At 39.8% G+C, this 20,188-nt stretch overlaps 1 protein-coding gene across 1 annotated transcript; it reads right to left on the bottom strand.

The window, feature by feature from the left end:
- Positions 1 to 357: 357 nt before the first annotated feature.
- LOC122890937 (glucose-6-phosphate isomerase-like) lies at positions 358 to 1,541 on the bottom strand. Its single transcript, XM_044226369.1, has one exon. It carries the CDS (start codon positions 1,539 to 1,541, stop codon positions 639 to 641), a length of 903 nt encoding a protein of 300 aa, XP_044082304.1. The 3' UTR covers positions 358 to 638.
- Positions 1,542 to 20,188: the final 18,647 nt, after the last annotated feature.

The raw sequence follows: 20,188 nt of genomic DNA, 5'->3' as shown, positions 1-20,188 counted from the left end.
GCTAAGAACTTATGAAGTGCTTAAAAAATATTTGTTGAGTGAATGGCTGATGTTTGGCCTTATGGGAAGAAGTGTCACTTAATGTTAAGAATATAATGTTTCAAAGTAGAAAATTTCAGGAACTTGAAAATGCCAATAAGTTATGAAATAATATTATCAAACATGCAATTGGTAGGTTGACTTTGCTTATGATAAGCCAATTAAATAAAGCAATGAACCTGCACTAAGTTTTTAGAGAAGCATTTGTATTTTGATAGCTTTGTTTGCATAACTTTGAGATACAGATAAAAGCAGCAGAATTACTTTATTCTGCTTTTTTTTTGCAGGAGTATCCGTTTTGATAGGTTTTAATTGACATTTTTTTTTTCCTTTCTGGCATCTTTATTTTTCTATCTGGTACATGAACAAAGTGAACGTGGTCAGAAAAGTCTGCTGCACTGAAACACTTGAGCCGATGGTAAAACGGAGGGCGCGTGGACATGGAAGGGCGGGGTGGCAATTCCAGACCAGCTTCCCCCAGAGGGCTTGTGCGCCAAGCCCGCGACCAGAGGCTGCTCCGGGCAGGACCGTGCAGTGCATCTCTGGTGAGGAGGGACAAGAAGGACCAGTCACAACAGGGACTGCAGCCGGGCATGAGTTTATTGGCTTCTGGCCTCACGCTCCTGCTTGATGAAGTTGATTAGCCCATTGGTGGAAGAGTCATGAGAGGTCACTGGGCTACTGCCGTCAAGCTCGGGCTCGATTTTCTTGGCCAGCTGCTTTCCTAGCTCCACCCCCCACTGGTCAAAGCTGTTGATGTCCCAGATGATACCCTGAACGAAGATCTTATGCTCATACATGGCAATCAAGGCTTCCAGAATGAATGGCGTGAGCTTGGTGAATACAATGGAGTTGGTTGGGCCATTTCCTTCAAAGACCTTGTGTGGCAACAGCTTCTCCAAGGCCTCTGGACTCTTCCCTGCAGCCTGCAGCTCCTTCCGGGCCTCCTCTGTCGACTTCCCCTTCATCAGGGCCTCCGTCTGGGCCAAAAAGTTGGCCAGGAGGATCTTGTGGTGCAAACCCTTCCTTATCGGGTGCTGGGTCTGGACCGGGATGAGGAAGTCACAAGGTATCATCTTGGTGCCTTGGTGGATGAGTTGGTAGAAGGCATGCTGGCCATTGGTCCCTGGCTCCCCCCACAAAATGGGGCCCGTTTGGTGGTCCACACGAGTGCCAGACTTGGTGATGTACTTCCCGTTGGACTCCATGTCGCCCTGCTGGAAATAGGCCGCAAAGCGGTGCAGATACTGGTCGTAGGGCAGCATGGTCTGCGTCTCGCACCCAAAGCAGTTGATGTACCAGATACCCAGCATGGCCAGGATGACAGGCGCGTTCTTCTCCAGGGGCGTCGTACAGAAGTGCTGGTCCATCCAGTGAGCCCCTGAGAGCAGCTGCTCGAAGTTGTCAAATCCCACACGCAGTGCGATGGAGAGTCCAATGGCTGACCACAGCGAGTAGCTGAGAAGAAGAGGTGAAACTGAAAAAGAAACAAAGGCCTTCATTGGGAGGGGTTCTCAGAACTGCAATTTGGGGAGCACAGATTCTGGCAATAATCAGAAATGTTTCCTGCCTGTGAGGAAAAGCAAGGGGTTTTATAAGAGAGAGAGGAAGGAGGGGAGCAAGCACTTGACTTAGAAAAGGAGGAAAAGGAAATAAAAAACTGTCAACTGGTACCAACACGATGAGCCACTTTTGTTTTTACACTTTGATCAACGACTTTATTGGTGTTATAAAACAAAACTATCCCTGGTATGTTTTCATTAACCACTCTGTCTTCAGAAAGTCCCCACTGACAGTTTTATGGTCTGGATCCCAGTGGTCCTGTGGATTTTACAAGCAAGTGCTTGCAAAACAGTTAGTATCTCTGAACCAATTCAAGAGGTCTTTTCACCCAGTGCAAGAATTCTTTAGTTAGAAAGGAAAATGAAACTTCAAAATGGAGTCTCTCTTGTCCAGAAATTTTATATCATTCTCATAGCATAAAGGGGTCTCCTCCAAAGGAGGCTGTGGCTCACCCCATCTAAACTGAATCTCTTTGCATGAGAAACAAGCGATATGAATTAAAAAAATTAATAAAGTACAGAGTTTGGATTCTGATGCACTAGCACAAATCAAAGCTCCAACATTTACAGTTGCATGGGCAAAAAACTTAATGTGTTTGTTCCTCTCTTCTCTTATTTGAGAAATGGAAACAATAGCATTTACCTTCCAAAATTGCTGTGAACATTAATGATAATAAATGATAATAAAAATTCTTAACATATAAATGTTAACTTTAAAATGATTATCAAAATTATAAAGAATATGCCAAAATGAGAAAATGTTAAAAAAATAAGACAAATTATAGAAAAATTATTCACTTAAAAATAATAACATTCAAGACTATGATTCTGGTTGGATAGCATAAGCCAGAATCTGAACTATTTTCTTTAAAAAAATTTTTTTTTATTTGAATATAGTTGACACACAATGTTACATTAGTTTCAGGTGTACAGCATAATGATTCAATGGAGCCAAAAGTATTTTCTACTCAATATGCTGGGTTTTTTTTAATAGATTTTATTAATTTGTCAGAGAAGGAGAGAGAGAGCACACAAGTAGGCAGAGGCGGAGAGAGAAGCAGACTCCCCGCCGAGCAAGAGCCCGATGCGGGGCTCGATCCCAGAACCCTGGGATCATGACCTGAGCCGAAGGCAGCGGCTTAATGGACTGAGCCCCCCAGGTGCCCCAATATGCTGTTTTTTTATTTTTCTATCTGTATAAAAACATTAAAACTTACATTAAAGTTGAAGACTTTGAGTACAATGAGTGTCTATATGCCCTTCACCTAGAGCCAATAATCGGACATTCAACATTTTGCCACATTTTCTCTTAGTCTATTCACACACATGCATACACTCTGGGTGAAGAGTGCTGGGTTAAGATTGTCACATAATAGTCATCCACGCCAGAGAGCTCTTTCAGAAAGGGATTTTCATGATATTATTTTTTCTTCCTCATCTTTTCCCCTCAGCTCTATTCAATCTTTTTTATCTTTTGAGAATAAGTGAATGACAGTTCATTCCTAGATATCTCTGCATGCTTTTCCTGAGAAAACGGACATTCAACAAGCTAATTTATTTTAATGCATCCATCCGAAAAGTAGGTGTAAACAAACTGAATTAAGACCAGAGACTTTTTCTTGAGTTGGAAATCTCTGCACTTTTCTAGGTCCCAATTTACATTGGTAGCTTTTTTATTACGAAATTAGAATTCTATCAACAGTAACAGTATTCATGAAAATGTGCTCTTTTTCTGAATGGCTACAAAAACTTCACCAAATTATTTAAAAGCTTGGCATTTACGTACTTGCCTGTAGACATAAAATAGTTACAGAAGACCTTCAAGTCACTCGGGCGCAAATATTGTACACACACGAGCCTCACAGAACATGTGTTTTAATATAGCAATATAGCTGAGGAAACATAAATGACTGTTTATAAACATCATAAATGACTATGTAGACACATCCAAAGATCTGAAGAGCAGTTTTCCAAATTTTACTATGCCTTACTGAGTTTTCTTTGCTCTACAACTTCTCTGGACAATAACTCAGTTGTCCCAGGTTAAGATTGTCACACAGTATCCATCCACCCCAGAGAGCTCTTACATAAAGAGACTTTCACAATAATATTCCTTCCGCTCAGCTTTTCCCTTCAGCCCTATTCAGTCTTTTCCTCTGTCTTTATTTATGCACAGTTCAGACAGTTCTACCTGAGGCAACTTTTCAATAAGCAAATTCACCCTCATTAGCAAATTCCTCTTTCTTGTATTTCCTCTTTCAGAGGTATTTCTCAATTAGCACATCTCACTCCCTCTCTAGATCTTAGCCTTTCTCTTTTCCTTCTCTTTTTAAATTATGGACTAGCAAAATAATCCAATTACTATCAAGTAGCTAGTTAACCTAGGGCAAATTACCAGAGCCTTCCAGGACCTCAGTTTTTCCTCCTGGCAGCAAAGGTTGAGTGAGCTGTATTTGCAAGGCAGAATTGAAGGTCTGGTCTGCTGGAGTGAGATTAAGAGGTGAATTCTGACTTGAACCTGCCTGAGTTGAAATCTCTGCCTCTCAACTACTAGTTTGATGGCTGTGAGTGTGTTACTTAACTTATCATACCTCGGTTTCCTATTTGTGAGGCAGGCATGTTAATAAGACTAGCTGCTGCCTCTTAATCAGGGAACAGACAGAATGATGAAGCTGGTGTCAAAGAGAGAAGGAGAGACCAGTATATACAGTAAGTGGAAAAAAGAATGGTGAAAAAATGTTGCTAAGTTAGATTTTATAATACTGATTGCTATGATCTGAATGTTTGTGTCCCTCCAAAATTTGTATGTTGAAATCCGAACCTTTGGGAGGTGCTTAAGTCATGAGGAGGATTCCTCGTGTATAGCATTAGTGTTTGGGGGTTTTTTTGTTTGTCTGGTTTTTTTATTCATTTGAGAGAGACAAGCAAGAGCAGGAGCAGGGAGGACCAAAGGGAGAGAGAGAGAGAGCGCGAGCGAAGCAGACTCCCCGCTGAGCAGCAAGCCTGACGTGGGACCTGATCTGAGGGCCCTGGGATCATGACCTGAGTCAAAGGCATTTATGTAACCTATTGAGCCACTCCAGCACCCCAGGAGTAGTGTTTGATGAAAAAGGCTCCAGAAAATTCCTTAATCTCTTCTGCCATGTAACCTGGAGAGGAGCCCTCACCCCCCTATGCTTTCACCCTGAGTTCTCTCTGTCAGCTATTAAACTGTGAGAAATAAATTGTCATTTATAAACTATCAAGTCTATGATATTCTGTTATAGTAGCCCAAACAGACCAAGACACTGATTAATTTCCTTCAGGGCAAAAAACCATAACCTTTGGGGTTATCTTTCTTACTAGAAAAACATTGTTTGCTTCTCTACCAGAGATAAATAATTCGCAATTTAATAATCTTTATCAAAGTAACATCTACCTTTGCATAGCCTGGACCCAATTAACACTAAGTTATTGACTGAATCCAACAAAAATTGCAATCTCTAAATGACTTTAGGCAGGCTGATTGATTAGACAGTGCTTTGGTATGACAGTGAAAGCACCCTCAGTGACATTTTTGCATTATCTTTATGTGTTGGATAAGTTTCTTAATGGTTTCATTTTACAAGGAAACAGTTCCAACACTATAAATTGTAAGCCAGTTGTAAGCCATCTATAAATTGAGTGTTTTCTATACAAAAGAAGTAGGCAAGTATGGCCCATGACTTTGGGTTTCATATTTGATGGGGAAACTTACTTAATTAGGGAAGACAGTCTATACATGCAGAAATGACTCAAGGATACTTACAAAGATGTTTTAAAAGTTTAACTCAGGGCACCTGGGTGGCTCAGTCGGTTGAGCGTCTGACTCTTGGTTTCTGCTCAGGTCCTGACCTCAGGGTTCTGGGATCTAATCTCTGCCTCAATGCCTCAATGCACTCAGTGCAGAGCCTGCTTCAGACCCTTTCTTTCCCTTGCTCTACCCCTGCTCCTCCCCACTCACTTACTCTCTCTCTCTCTAATAAATAAAATCTCTAAAAAAATTTTGAGGCCCCTGGGTTTCTCAGTTGGCTAAGCATCTGCCTTTAGTTCATGTCATGATCTCAGGGTCCTGGGATCAAGCCTCATGTCAGGCTCTCTGCTCAGTGGGGAGCCTGATTCTCCTTCTCCCTCTGCCCCTCCCCCCTTTTGTGCTTGCACTCTCTCTCTCTCTCTCTCAAATAAATAAAATATTTTTCAAGAAAAAGCTCAACTCAACAAATGAATAAGGACTTGGAATCAGTTATACCTTAATACAGGTACACAGAAAACTATAAACCTAATCTTTACACTTAAAACAGTGTATCAGCTGTTTAAAGAAAGTACATAGCTTCAACATCTACACCATGTACTGTGCACTTAAAAATGTGTAGTTTAGGGCGCCCGGGTGGCTCAGTTGTTTAAGTGACTGCCTTCGGCTAAGGTCATGATCCCGGAGTCCCAAGATCGAGTTCTGCATCAGGCTCCCAGCTCCGCAAGGAGTCTGATTCTCCCTCTGACCTTCTCCCCTCTCATGCTCTCTCTCACTCTCTCTCTCAAATAAATAAATAAAATCTTTTTTTTTAAGTGTAGTTTATTAACTTCATAATTTATTCAAAAAATCCTATTAGTTTAAATTCAGTCCTTATGCAAGCCCATAATTTTGAAGCCCCTCTTCTCCTCTGACTCCTCTGTATATACATAGAATGGAAACACCAGAAAAGCTTGGCTTTTTTTATGAAAAATCAGATTTGTCTGCAAAAACACTGTGTGGAAAGAATACATATTCCACAGTAATACCTTTTGTTCGTTGGTTTTTGTTTTCTTCCACTGAAAGCAATGCCTTTGCAATCACACATTCAATATTGTAATAACATGCAGGTAAAATAAGTAATTCTGGTTTTGGAGAAATTTGCTTTAAAATTCCTTTTCAAAATACCCATGTCTTTTCTTTTGAAACTCCATGCTTAAAATATAGAACAGAATGTCTGAAAGTTTGCAAGAGACTATATCTATTGTACTTTACTACATTGTAGAAAATGTAACCTTGAGATAAAACAGTTCTTATTAAAAAAAAAAAAAAAAACACTCACAGGGGCGCCTGGGTGGCTCAGTGGGTTAAAGCCTCTGCCTTCGGCTCAGGTCATGATCCCAGTGTCCTGGGATCGAGCCCCACATCGGGCTGTCTGCTCTACAGAGAGCCTGCTTCCTCCTCTCTCTCTCTCTGCCTGCCTCTCTGCCTACTTGTGATCTCTGTCTGTCAAATAGATAAATAAAATCTTAAAAAAAAAAAAACTCACAAATCAATAAGAAAATGCAAAGACACCAATCGATAAGAAGGCTAAATGTATGAAAAGAAAACCAAAAGGAGGAACAGCACTCTGCAGACTTATGGGAATATGTTCTAAGCACTCAAAGAAAGTGAATTAAAGCAAAATACCAATATTCACCTTAACTACTGTATTAGTTTCCTAAGACTGCCTTCACAAATTACGACAAACTGGGTGGCTTAAAATGAGCAAAATGTATTCTCTCTCAGTTCTGGAGGCTAGAAATATGAAATGAAGGTGTTGTCAGGGACACGCATTCTCTGAAGGCTCTTGGGAAGAATGTTTCCTTGCCTCTCCCTAACTTTGGGTGGTAGCCAGCAATCCTTGCTGTTTCTTTACTTACAGTCACATCTCTCCAACCCTAGCCTCCATCTCCACCTGGCATTCTTGCCCCTGCTTGTGCATCTCTGTGTACAGACTCCCTCTTCTGTAAAGGCACCGGTCATAGTACTTGGGCTCATCCTAATCCAGCATAACCTCATCGTATTTTGATTACATTTACAAAGACCCTATTTCCAAAGAAGGTCACATTCTGAGGCTCCCCATAGACATGAAGGCGAGGGGGCAAGGTGGAGGGGGAACACTATTCAATCCAGCATAATGAGCTGAGATTTCTACTCAATGGTATGTCCAGTATTTGGAGTCAACCAAGACTGTCTGTCTGTTAACCACATCTGATCATCAGCAAGATTGTGGTTTCTCTCTGTTTAAAACATCCTCTGAGGGGCACCTGGTGACTCAGTGAGTTAAGCGGCTGCCTTTGACTCGGGTCATGATGTCAAGATCCTGGGATAGAGCCCTGCACTGGGTTCCCTACTCAGCAGAGAACCTGGTTCTCTTTCTCTCTCTCTGCTTACCACTCCCCCTACTCGTGCACTCTCTTTCTGCCAAATAAATAAAATAAAATAAAATTTAATTTCAAAAAAACCCTCTGAATCTGACTTCTCACCATCATCTCTCTCCATCTGGACTAGTGCAGTCACCACCTACTTGGTTTCCCACTCTGCCCTTACCCATCCCCAGGTATACCTGGTATATCCATACCCAGGGTGAGTCTTCAAAACCCCAATCACAGAATGTCACCTCGTTGTTCGAAATCTGCCAGGAACTTCCCACCACGTTTAGAATGGAGTAAGGACCCCGTCAGGTTTTAAGAGGCCTTATGTGCTCCAGACCCTGGGCCCCTCTCTGCTCTCATCTTTTTTTTTTTAATATTTCATTCATTTATTTGACAGACAGAGATCACAAGTAAGCAGAGAGGCAGGCAGAGAGAGAGAGAGGGAGGCAGGCTCCCTGCTGAGCAAAGAACCTGATGTGGGGCTCGATCCCAGGACCCTGGGATCATGACCTGAGCCGAAGGCAGAGGCTTTAACCCACTGAGCCACCCAGGTGCCCCTCTGGTCTCATTTTTAACACTCTTCTCCTTGTTCATAACCTCAGATCACTCAGACCTTCATATAGGGCATCTATGTTCCCACCTGCAAACATTTGCACTTGTAATTCTCTCTGTCTGCAATGGTCTTCCTCAAGATCTTACCATGGCTGGCTAATTCACTATATTCGGTTCTCTATTCAAAAGTCACTTTCTCCACCAGTCCTTCCTTGATCACTTTTTCTGAATAGTACTTCTTAAGCACTTTGTGCTTAAGAACCTTTCTCTGCTTTATTGTTCTTCATAACATTTATCACTACCTGATATTACCTAGTCATGTATATATAACTATATATATGTACATAACATACATACATGTATATGTATATGTGTACATAAAATGTACATGCAATGTGCATATTAAATATATTAGACCTACATAATATACATTATATCTAATTAATTATATATGTGCATGTGTTTGATATTGTTTTCCTTACTCAATTGAGCTCTCTGCTCACCCAGGATACAAGCTTAACTTTTTTCTATCCACTTTAGAAATTTTAAATCCATGTAGGTAGGGCTGAGCAAATATACCATGAAATAGACTTTTGGGTGGTCATCCTGTTATTTTAAAGTTTTGAGGGAAGAGATACTACAGAAATAAGATAGAAACCAGTGAGAAATCAGTGAGTTACACATACCGAGTTCTGGAACATACACAGAATCACAACCTACATGGGGAATGAAGCACAATGTGTTTAAACTAGACAAGCATGCTTTTATCTCTAAAATGGGTGCTTTGGGTAAACTGTATTAGAGAGTGTCATTCAGATTTGAAGGTAAGGGAAAGTTTCCTAGTCTTTTCCCTCCGTGTTAAAGGCAGCTGATTCTATGGCATATGCCCAGCTTGAATTGTTCACCCAGCTGTAGGAAAAGTCGTCAGAGAACAGAGAACAGTGATCCTCTCTCACTGTGGTAGGGAGACCTAGTGGGTATAAATACCCCTCAGCCAAAAGAAGCGCAGTAAAGCCACTTGTGCCTGGATGAAGAAGGTAGATGCGCATGGTATATCTTCAAGTCCTAATCTTAGGACAAAAAGAACCTGCCCAATATTAAATGTGCACAAACGAATGCCAAGTTCTAAGTAATCAGAATTACCATCTCCTAATTTAGGCAGGGATGTGGTTGAAATGCATCTCCTCAAGACACCTCCAAGGCCTAGCCCCCAGTTCCCTTGAATGTGATCTTATTTAGCAAAAAGGTCCTTGCAGATGTAATGCATTTAAGATGCATTTAAGATGTGTTGAATTAGGCTGGGCCTTAATGCAATGACTAGGATCCTTATAAGATGAGGGAAACCAATTGCAGAGATGATCACCAAAGGGCAGAATGTCATGTAAGATGGAGGCAGAGATGGGAGCTGTGCAGACACAAACCAAGAAGGAAGGCCAAGGTGTGCTGGTGGCCACCAGAAGCTGGAAGGAGGCAAGGAAGGATTCTTCCCTGAAGCCTTCAGAGGAGAGCATGGTCCTACCATCACCTTGATTCAGAATCCTAGTCTCCAGAACTGTGGGAAAACAACTTTCTGTTGTTTTAAGCTGCTCAGTTTAGATACTTTGTTACAGCAGCCCTAAAAAACAAATACAGGCAGGAAAAAGAAATAAATTGGAGAGAAAGTCTGGAAGTGTTTTTTCCCTTCCAACTCTCCTTCAGATGGAAGAAAGAGGCTTTTCCCTGTTGGAATAAGAGAGGATAAATATTGGAAAGTGAGAACTTTTCTGTTTCTCTCATGCATTTCTGCTTCTACTATTTGATAAAAATCTACAAAAGACTTTGTTCTGTTTTTCACTCCACCGATGAACTGGACATTCAGCAATGAGAGCCAGTGATCTCTGAAACTGGTCAGAAGGAGGTATTAATTACTCAACTCTGCAGACATGGTATGTCCTAGGCCAAAAATGTATTTTCTTTTCTATTTCCTACTTCAAAATATGCTCAACCACTACTCTTCACGTAGTCACCAGAGACTGGTTATAAACTGGAATAGTATCTTCAGCTTTGGTTTTGAAAATAAAGCTCCTACTCCCATTATTAATTTCTCAGAAGGAAATTAAAGTGCTTCATTTCACAAACTTAAGTTAAAAAATTAAAGTTCAATGTTTTTTCTTTTCGAATTCCATTTTGTCCTCAGTCTCAACATGGGGTCTCTCTGGTGCTCTTGCCTGGGTGAACTTTCTTTGCAATATTTAGCTCCTTCAATCCTCAAGAGTTGATTTAATCCAACTATAAATCTTTCATGTGTCCTACTGTGAGAAGACAATTCTCAATAGGTTTTAGATCTGGGTATTTTCCTTCAGAGTAGTCATTCTACTTTGTTACCTGAGATCTTGGCTCCTATCTTATTATTAGTAGTATTAATAGTAATAATAATAATATAATAATAGTTCATAGGTACTATGTTGAGTGAGAGAGATAGATAAATAGATATCTCAATTAACTGTCTCAAAAATCCTAGGAGATCACATTCTTGTTATTCTTGTTTTCTAGATCAGGAAACTAAAGTGCAGAGACTTAAAAAATAACAGCTGAGGTTCAAACCCTAGCAATGTGGCTAGCGAGGCCACGGTCCGCACCATTACATAATATTGCCTTTACAAACCTTGTTTGGTTTTTGTGGGGACCCAGTCATACTTCCCCATCTAGGCACAAGTAAATTTGGCCTCTTTCTCGAAGTACCATCCTTTAAAACAATTGCACATGAATATATCTCATTATTTTTTTCCTTTCGTCTAGTCTGATGTCTAAACTCTCAACATTTCTCCTAAGAAATGCTTGTGCTTCTTTAAGTTCTATTAACAAAGTTTGCTTCACTTTTGCTTCAGGTTGCTGTTTTAAAATGACTACTAGTCTTTCATACCTGGCTTGTCTAATACTGTAATATTTTTTCCACAAGATAGTCATATATTTATGTATATATATGTATATATATGCATCACACCATTATTTAACTAAAGAAGTAATAACTGAATTAAAACATTGCAACTGCTTCATTTTTTAAAATATAGGTATTTCAACTAGTTAATCTTTATATTTTACACTCTTCTTTTTTAAAAAGTGTTTATTTCTTTGTTTTAAAGAAAGAGAGAGCATGGTGGAGAAGGGCAGAAGGAGAGGGAAAGACATAAATCTCAAGCATAAATCCTGCTGAGCACAGAGCCTCCTCATTGGGCAGCTCATGACCCTGAGATCATGACCCGAGCCCAAATCAAGAGTAGAATGCTTTACAAACTGAGCCCACAAGCTGTGCCTATTTCATACTCTTCTTAAAATGACTTTAAAAATGTCCCAGGTAAAAATCTTTAAAAAATATTTAAAAAAAAAAAAATGTCCCAGGTGACGCCTGGATGGCTCAGTCAGTTTAAGCATCTGCCTTGGGCTCAGGTCATGATTCTGGGGTCCTGGGATTGAGCCCCTCATTGGGCTTCCTGTTTAGTGGGGAGCTTGCTTCTCTCTCCCCTGCTACCCCTGCTTGTGTTCTCTATCTCTCTCTCTGTGTCAAAGAAAGAAAAAAAATACTTCATAAATAAATAAATAAATAAATATAAGATGTGCACAAAACCTCTTTAAAGGAATCATCTATATTTTGGGGGGATAAGAGAGTATATTTGCCCCATAAGTCTATTAAAAATACAACAAATAACAACTTATGTAGGTACGTACCATATCTAAGATCAAAGAAATTCTTTAAAACACTCTCCTATAAAATGTCCCTTTAGGGGGCACCTGGATGGCTTAGAGGGTTAAAGCCTCTGCCTTAGGCTCAGGTCATTACCCCAGGGTCCTGGGATCAAGCCCTGCATCAGGCTCTCGGCTCAGCGGGGAGCCTGCTTCCTCCTCTCTCTCTGCCTGCCTCTCTGCCTACTTGTGATCTCTGTCTGTCAAATAAATAAATAAAATCTTAAAAAAAAAAAAAAAGGTCCCTTTAGAAAGAACAAGCCATGTGCTTTATTTCAAAACTAAATGTGGTCATTGCCCAAGTCCTTTAGAAAATCACCAAATTTTGGCAATTGTCCATATTCAGATATTCCTTTATGCATCCAACTACATATGCTAGACAGTTTTCTTAGTTTAGAACAGGTGGTTAAGAGGATCCTAACTCTGAAGTCAAATTTCTACCAAAACCTCTACTGTTATTTGTAAGAAAACATATATAAATCCAAAGCATGAAAACAATTATATTTCATAGTAGGTATATTGTGCAAGTGGCAAGCAATTCTATTCATTTCACAATAAGTCAAAAATCTTATGGCAGTTGTCTTCTGAAATACTTTTTAGTTAACATTTCAATAATCCCATAAAAGGATAGCATAAACTAAGAAAACATTTGTGGAAAGATGCTCAGAAAAGATCATACAATCTAGTTTTATCTAGAACCTATAATAAAGTTGTGCTATCCTTTTTAATATTTTTAAAGATTTTATTTATTCATTTGTGAGAGAGAGAGCTCATAGGTGGGGGAAGGGAAGAGGAGCACCCCAAAAGGTCACTCCCAGGACCCCAAGATTATGACCTGAGCTGAAGGCAGGCACTTAACAGAGTGAGCCACCCAAGCACCCCTGTACCTTCCTGTTTAAATGAAAATTATATTTCTCTCTCATTAACAGTTGAGTTGGGTTTTTCCATATCCAATTTTTGCCCAGAAAAAAATGAGGAAGCAATTATATTATGATATAAAAATAAAAATAACTAGTATCATAAACTTTTAGAATTTGCTGTCTGGATTCTAGAATTTGATTTTTTTTCTCTTCTTCAATTCCTGATTTAATAAACCTCAATTTGTATAGAACTATTTATTGCAACATAACAAATCAACCCAAAACATAGTCACTGAACACAATAAATGTTTATTATCTTCACAGTGTCTGTGGCTCAAGAACTGTAGGAACAGACTAGCTGAGTTTGGGCTTGAGGTCTCTAATGAGGTTGCAGTCTGAGCTGACAGGGGAACTGACATCTGAAGGCTTGACTAGGCTGGAGGTTCAATTTCCAAGGTGGCTCAGTCACATGGCTGCCAACTGCCAGCTTCTGGCAAGAGGCTTTAAGTTCCTTCCCATGTGACTCCATCCACAGCCTTCTTGAGTGTCCTCATGACAGAACCAGTGGCTGGCTTCCCCAGAGTAAATAACTGAAGAAGAAGAAAAGTCATATCCACAATGTCTTTTTTGACCTGGACTCAGAAGTCTTAACTGTCCCTTCCACCACATACTAGTTATAAGAAAACAGTCGCTAAGTCTGATGCACTCCAGGGGAGGGAAATTCGGCTGCACCTTTTAAAGGGAACGATGTCAAAAATGTGAGGACATTGGGGAGGGTATGTGCTTTTGGGTAAATTGGAAGGGGAGGTGAACCATGAGAGACTATGGACTCTGAAAAACAATCTGAGGGGTTTGAAGTGGCGGGGGGGTGGGAGGTTGGGGTACCAGGTGGTGGGTATTATAGAGGGCATGGCTTGCATGGAGCACTGGGTGTGGTGAAAAAAATAATGAACACTGTTTTTCTGAAAATAAATAAATTGGAAAAAAAATGTGAGGACATGTTTTTAATCCACTACGGTGTTATTTACTTTATCTCTTTTTTGTTTTGTTTTGTTTTGTTTTTTACTTTATCTTTTGTTTTGTTTTGTTTTGTTATTTACTTTATCTCTTTTTTGTTTTGTTTTGTTTTTTAATTTTTATTTTTTATAAACATATATTTTTATCCCCAGGGGTACAGGTTTTGTGAATTGCCAGGTTTACACACTTCACAGCACTCACCTTAGCACATACCCTTCCCAATGTCTGTAACGCCCCCCCTTCTCCCAACCCCTTCCCCCCCAGCAACCCTCAGTGTTTTGTGAGATTACGAGTCTCTTATGGTTTGTCTCCTTCCCAATCCCATCTTGTTCCATTTATTCTTCTCCTACCCCCTAAACCCCCCATGCTGCATCTCTACTTCCTCATATCAGGGAGATCATATAATAGTTGTCTTTCTCCGATTGACTTATTTATTATAAAGAAAATTTAACATAAGCTTAATATTCTAGTAATAATTTACCTATTCTCAATATTCTCAAATATTTCCCCAAGTTTACTTAACAACCCTATACATCCTTAAAAAATCTCTCTCAAAGTTTTATCCCTATCCTTTCTACTGGTTTTAGATTTTGTTTGTTCTTCTTTTTCTAGCTCCTTTAAGCATACATGTAGGTTGTTTATTTGAAATTTCTCTTGCTTCTTGAAGTAGGCCCATATTGCTATAAACTTCCTTCTTAGAACCACTCTGGCCACATCTAAAGGGTTTTGAACTGTTGTGTTTTCATTTTCATTTGTCTCCATGTAGCTTTTCATTTCCTCTTTGACTTCTTGGTTGACCATTTCATTGTTTAGTAGCATGGTATTTAACCTTTACCTATTTGTGTTCTTTCCAGATTTTTTTCTTTTCATTGATCTCATAACATTTCATAGCATTGTGTCTGAAAAAAACCATTGTGTGACTTCAATCATTTTTAGTTTGTTGAGACTTATTTTTTAGCCTAACATGTTACCTAATCTGGGGAATGTCCCATGTCCATCTGAAAAGAATGTATATTCTGCTGTTTTGGGGAGGAATTTTGTGAATATATCTGTTTGATCCATCTCATCTAATGTGTCATTCAAAGCCATTGTTTCCTTTTGATTTTCTGTCTGGATGCTCTACCCTTTGATGTAAGTGGAATGTTATATCCCCTATTGTTACTATCAATTTCTTGATATTACTATCAATTTCTTCCTTTATGTTTATTAATAGCTATTTTACATATTTAGATACTCCCATATTGGGCACATCAATTTATACAATTGTTTTATTGGCTTATTTGATCATTCCCTTTATCACTATGTAATGCCTTCTTTGTCCTTTGTTACACTCTTTGTTTTAAAGTCTGTATGTCTAATTAAAAATTTGAAACAATAAAGTCAATATTGTCTGATATAAGTATTGCTACCCTGTTTTCTTTTCACTTCCATTTGCATGATTACTATTGTTCCATCCCTTCACTTTCAACCTGCATGTGTCTTTATGTCTAAAGCAAGACTCTCATGGCAGCATATGGAGGTGTCTTGTTGTCCATTCAGTCACCCCATGTCTCTTCATTAGAGTAATTCCTCCATTTATGGTCAAAGTAATTATTGATAGGTTGTACTTATTGCCATTTTGTGATTGTTTCATGGTTGTTTTGGTAGTTCTTCTCTGTCCTTTCTTTTCTTGGTCTCTTCCCTTGTGCTTTGATGACCTTTTTTTAGTGGTATGACTAGATTCCTTTCTCTTTATTGTTTGCATATCTATTACAGCTTTTTAAATTTGTGGCTGCCATTAGGCTTATATATAACATCCTATGCATATAGGAGTCTATATTAAGTCACCTAATTGTCATCTAACTTTGAATCCTTTCTAAAAGCACTAAATTTTTACTCCCCCATGTTTAATGTATATGATGTCATATTCTACATTCTTTTATTTGGGATTCCCTTGACTGCTTTTTTTTTCCCCCCAAAGATTTTATTTATTTATTCATTTATTTGACAGAGAGAGAGAGCTCACAAGCAGGGGGAGTGGCAGGCAGAGAGAGAAGGAGAAGCAGGCTCCCCACAGAGCAGAGGGAGCCCAATGTGGGACTCGAACCCAGAACCCCGGGATCATGACCCAAGCTAAAGGCAGTTGCCTAACCAACTGAACCACCCAGGCACTCACCTGGACTGCTTTTTATACATATAATTGATTTCAGCTGCTTTTGTGCCTTAACCTCCATACTGGTTTTATCAGTGATTAATCTACTAATCTCATTATGTTTCCATAAAATTTTGTCCTTTCCTATGGTCTTCCTCTTACTTATGGCCTTTTCTTCCCACTCAAAGAATCCCCTTTAGTGTTCCTTTTAAGTATTGTTTAGTGATGATGAACTTCTTTAACTTTTGTTTACCTGGGAAACTCTCCCTCCCTCCTTCTATTCTGAAGGAGAATAACCTTTGCTGGATTGATTATTCTTCATTAAAGACCTTTTTCTTTCAGCACTTTAAATGTATCATGTCATTCCTTTCTGGCCTTCAAAGATTGTGCTGAAAAATCAGCTGACAGCCTTCTGGGGTTTCCTTCATATACACCTCTTTTATCTTGCTGCTTTAAAAATTCTGTCTTTAAGACTGGGTGGCTCAGTGGGTTAAGCCTCTGCCTTCAGCTCAGGTCCTGCTCTCAGGATCCTGGGATCAAGCCCCACACTGGGCTCCCTGCTTAGCAGGGAGTCTGCTTCTCTCTCTGCCCCTCCCTGCCATTCAGGCTTGCTCACTTACTCTCTCTCTCAAATAAATAAATAAAATCTTTTATAAATAAATACATAAATAGAAATTCTATCTTTACCACTACTTTTTACTTTTTTTTTAAAGATTTTATTTATTTATTTGACAGAGAGAGCTCACAAGTAGGCAGAGTCAGGCAGAGAGAAAGGGGGAATGGCTCCCTGCTGAGTAGACAGCCTGATGCAGGGCTCCATCCCAGGACCCTGAGATCATGACCTGAGCCGAAGGTAGAGGCTTTAATCCACTGAGCCACCCAGGCACCTCATTTTTTACCATTTAAATGATCATGTGTCTTGGTGTGAACCTCCTTGGGTTGATTTTGCTGGAGGTACTCTGTGTATTCTTCATCTGGATTTCTGTTTCCTTCCCCAGATCTGGGAAGTTTTCAGCTATTATTTCTCGAAATAATATTTCTGCCCCTTCTCTCTTTCTTCTCATTCTGGAATCCCTATAATGTGCATGTTATTATACTTAATGATGTTTACTGAGTTCCTTTAACTTATTTTCATTGTTTAATGTTCTTTTTTTCTTTTTGCTGCTCAGCTTAGTTTCTTTATATTACTCTGTATTCCAGCTTACTGATCTGTTTTTCTGTCTCCTCTAATCTTTTATGATTCACTTAATGTATTTGTACTTTCAGAGATTGAGTTCTTCATCTCTGATCGATTTATTTTTATATTTTCTTCATCTTGGTTGAAGATCTCACTGAGGTCTTTCAATCTTTTCTCTAGTCCTTTGAGTATCTTTATGATGATTACTTTGGATTCTTTATCAGGCATATTGCTCATCCCCAATTCATTTAGATCTTCTGCTGTGTTTTTTCCTGCTCTTTCATTTCAGCCATATTCTTCTGTGTCTTCATTTTCTCTAATTCTCTGTCTTTTTTTTTATGTATTAGGAAAGTAAGTTACATCTCCTAATCTTGAAAGTAGTGGCCTCATGAAGAAGAGGTTCTATAGTGCCCTATAGTGCCATGTCACCTGTTCACTAGAAACTGTTACTTCAGGGGTATCTGCTAGGTATGCTGTGTTCACTCTACTCTTTTGATTGTGCCACATTTGTATAGTCCAGTCATCTACAATGTCCCCTTTTGCCTTGTGGCCAGGGTTTGCTCCCCCTGCTGTTAAGGGGCTAGTTGAGATGTCTTGGGCTTGAGTTGGGTCAGTTGTCTGAACTGTGGTAGCTCCATACTGCAAGGCACTCTGCCTGTGTTGTCACCTGAGGGGCTTTTTTAAGTGGGCAGGACCTGCGGTCAGGCGAAATGTCTGCCCCCAGTCAATTTGTCTGAGTTGTAATAACCCCAAACTACCGGGTTCCTTCTTTGTGCTGCCCCTTGTGATGTTTTTGTTGGTGAGTGAGGTCAACAGTGAGGTCAGATGTATGCTTCCAGCCTACTGCTAGGGCTGCAATGGGAACCAGTATGTGTGGTTATCTTCTCCTGTTCCCAAGAATCACTTTGGAGTGGTACTGGGCACTTGGAACTGCTTTTGGATGGACTCCTGCCAAGTTGGGCAGGTTGAAGGGGGTTTCTGCAGGAGAACAGGGGGTGGGGGGCAAGGCACATGGTGTTAGCAAAGAATGCACTTGTCTGTTTGCAGGATAGAACTGGTGCCACCTTGGAGGGACTTTTCCTAGTGTGATAAATTGGATGGGACAATCCATAGAAGAGCACAGGGGCTGGACACACAGTGTTAGCAAGCTCAGTTGAAAGTGTTCTTACTGGTTTCTGTAGGTGTTCCTGTATCCATGCTGGAAGGGGGGGCAGGCACAGGAGAAATATGGTGTCCACCAGCTCTTTTGTTTTAGAAGAAGTCTCCTAAAGATTCCTGACCTTTCAGCACACATTATGAACTTAATAAATAAATCTCCTTCTTATATACCCTTTTCAAAATGGTATTTCTATGATGTAACTCGGGCTGCTTGTTGTTCTATCTCTTCAAGGGCAGGAGTTGTTTCCTATTGTCCTTCGGCTTTCCCAGAGTTGAACTTACTGATCTTTTAAAATTTCTGGTGTTATGTCCTACTAATTGCAAAAACTTGCAAAGTTAAGTACCTCTGGTTTCCAAATCCAAATGTTATGGAGACTTATATTCCCAGTGCTTGTTCCCTGTGTCCCCTGGCATGGGGTCCATTCCTCTCTCTACTCTACAATTGTGATGCCCCTCCCTTTTGTGGTTAGTCTCGCAGGTTAGTTTGGGTTTTGACTGCATCCCTGCCCTTCCTACCATTTTCAATATGGCCTCTTCTCTATGATTAACTGTGGAGAGTCTGTCTTGTGAAGTTTCCACATCATTTTCTGTGGAAGTTATTCTGATGTGGGTGTTACCTACATGTGCCCATGGGGTGAAGTAAGCTTACAATCTTCCTACTCTGCCATCTTCCTTAAGAAGTTGACTTTCTCATGAAAATCCTAATTTCTCTGTCTCTCATGACCAGCATTTTTCAGTTTTTTAAAGAAAGGCTTGACTATACCCTGGATGAACACAAAGTAAAGTAAAACCACTTGAATTACTGGTTAGAAATATGAATTAAGCAATAACTCGAAGGAAGCCTCAGTTTCTCTTAACTTTCCAATGACAGCACAGAAAAACAGATGAAATTCACAATATTACTCTCAAATTATGTAGACTACCATGCACTGGAATTGTAAGCAAAGTTTGCTAATGATAAGGCTAGTACAAAAGGATTGGTAGAAAATGATTTAAGTTTTGCCTCACAGATAGGCATTATTTTATTTAAGACTGAGAAAGAGAATTTGGGGAAGACTAGAGGAGACTAGGAACTGCTTTGTACCTGCACCTCAGTGTGTAAGATCAGTGGCCAAACTCTATTTCAATGCTGTTCTATAACCCCACAGAGAAGAGGCAACCCATCACCTTCCCTATTTGTTTCTTATAAGTAAACAAAGGCAGAAACTCCCAGCATATAGGGGCAGCAGGGGGTAACTCTTTGATTTAAAGACATGAGGGAAATATTCTGGTGATAATGATCCTTCAAATATCCCCATTAGTTAAAAGTATGTTCATAGCAGCAATGGTCATAGTCACCAAACTGTGGAAAGAATCAAGATGCCCTTCAACGGATGAATGGATAAGGAAGATGTGGTCCATATACACTATGGAGTATTATGCCTCCATCAGAAATGATGAATACCCAACTTTTTGTAGCAACATGGACGGGACTGGGAGAGATTATGCTGAGTGAAATAACTCAAGCAGAGAGAGTCGATTATCATATGGTTTCACTTATTTGTGGAGCATAAGGAATAATCCGGAGGACACAGGGAGCTGGAGAGGAGAAGGGAGTTGGGGGAAATTGGAGGGGGAGACGAACCATGGGAGACTGTGGACTCTGTAAAACAATCTGAGGGTTTTGGAGGGGAGTGGTGTGGGAGGTTGGGGGAGCCTGGTGGTGGGTATCATGGAGGGTACGTATTGCATGGAGCACTGGGTATGGTGCATAAAAAATGAATTCTGGAACACTGAAAAGAAATTCAAAAAAATAAATAAATAGTTT

Source organism: Neovison vison, chromosome 12, assembly GCF_020171115.1.
Source record: "Neovison vison isolate M4711 chromosome 12, ASM_NN_V1, whole genome shotgun sequence".
NCBI lineage: Eukaryota > Metazoa > Chordata > Mammalia > Carnivora > Mustelidae > Neogale > Neogale vison.
The sequence above is the reverse complement of the archived record's forward strand: the minus strand, read 5'-3'. Positions and strand labels throughout refer to the sequence as shown.

Bases quoted from the DNA above. Each gene is read 5' to 3' on its own strand.
- LOC122890937 (XM_044226369.1), bottom strand. From the start codon at position 1,541: ATGAAGGCCTTTGTTTCTTTTTCAGTTTCACCTCTTCTTCTCAGCTAC.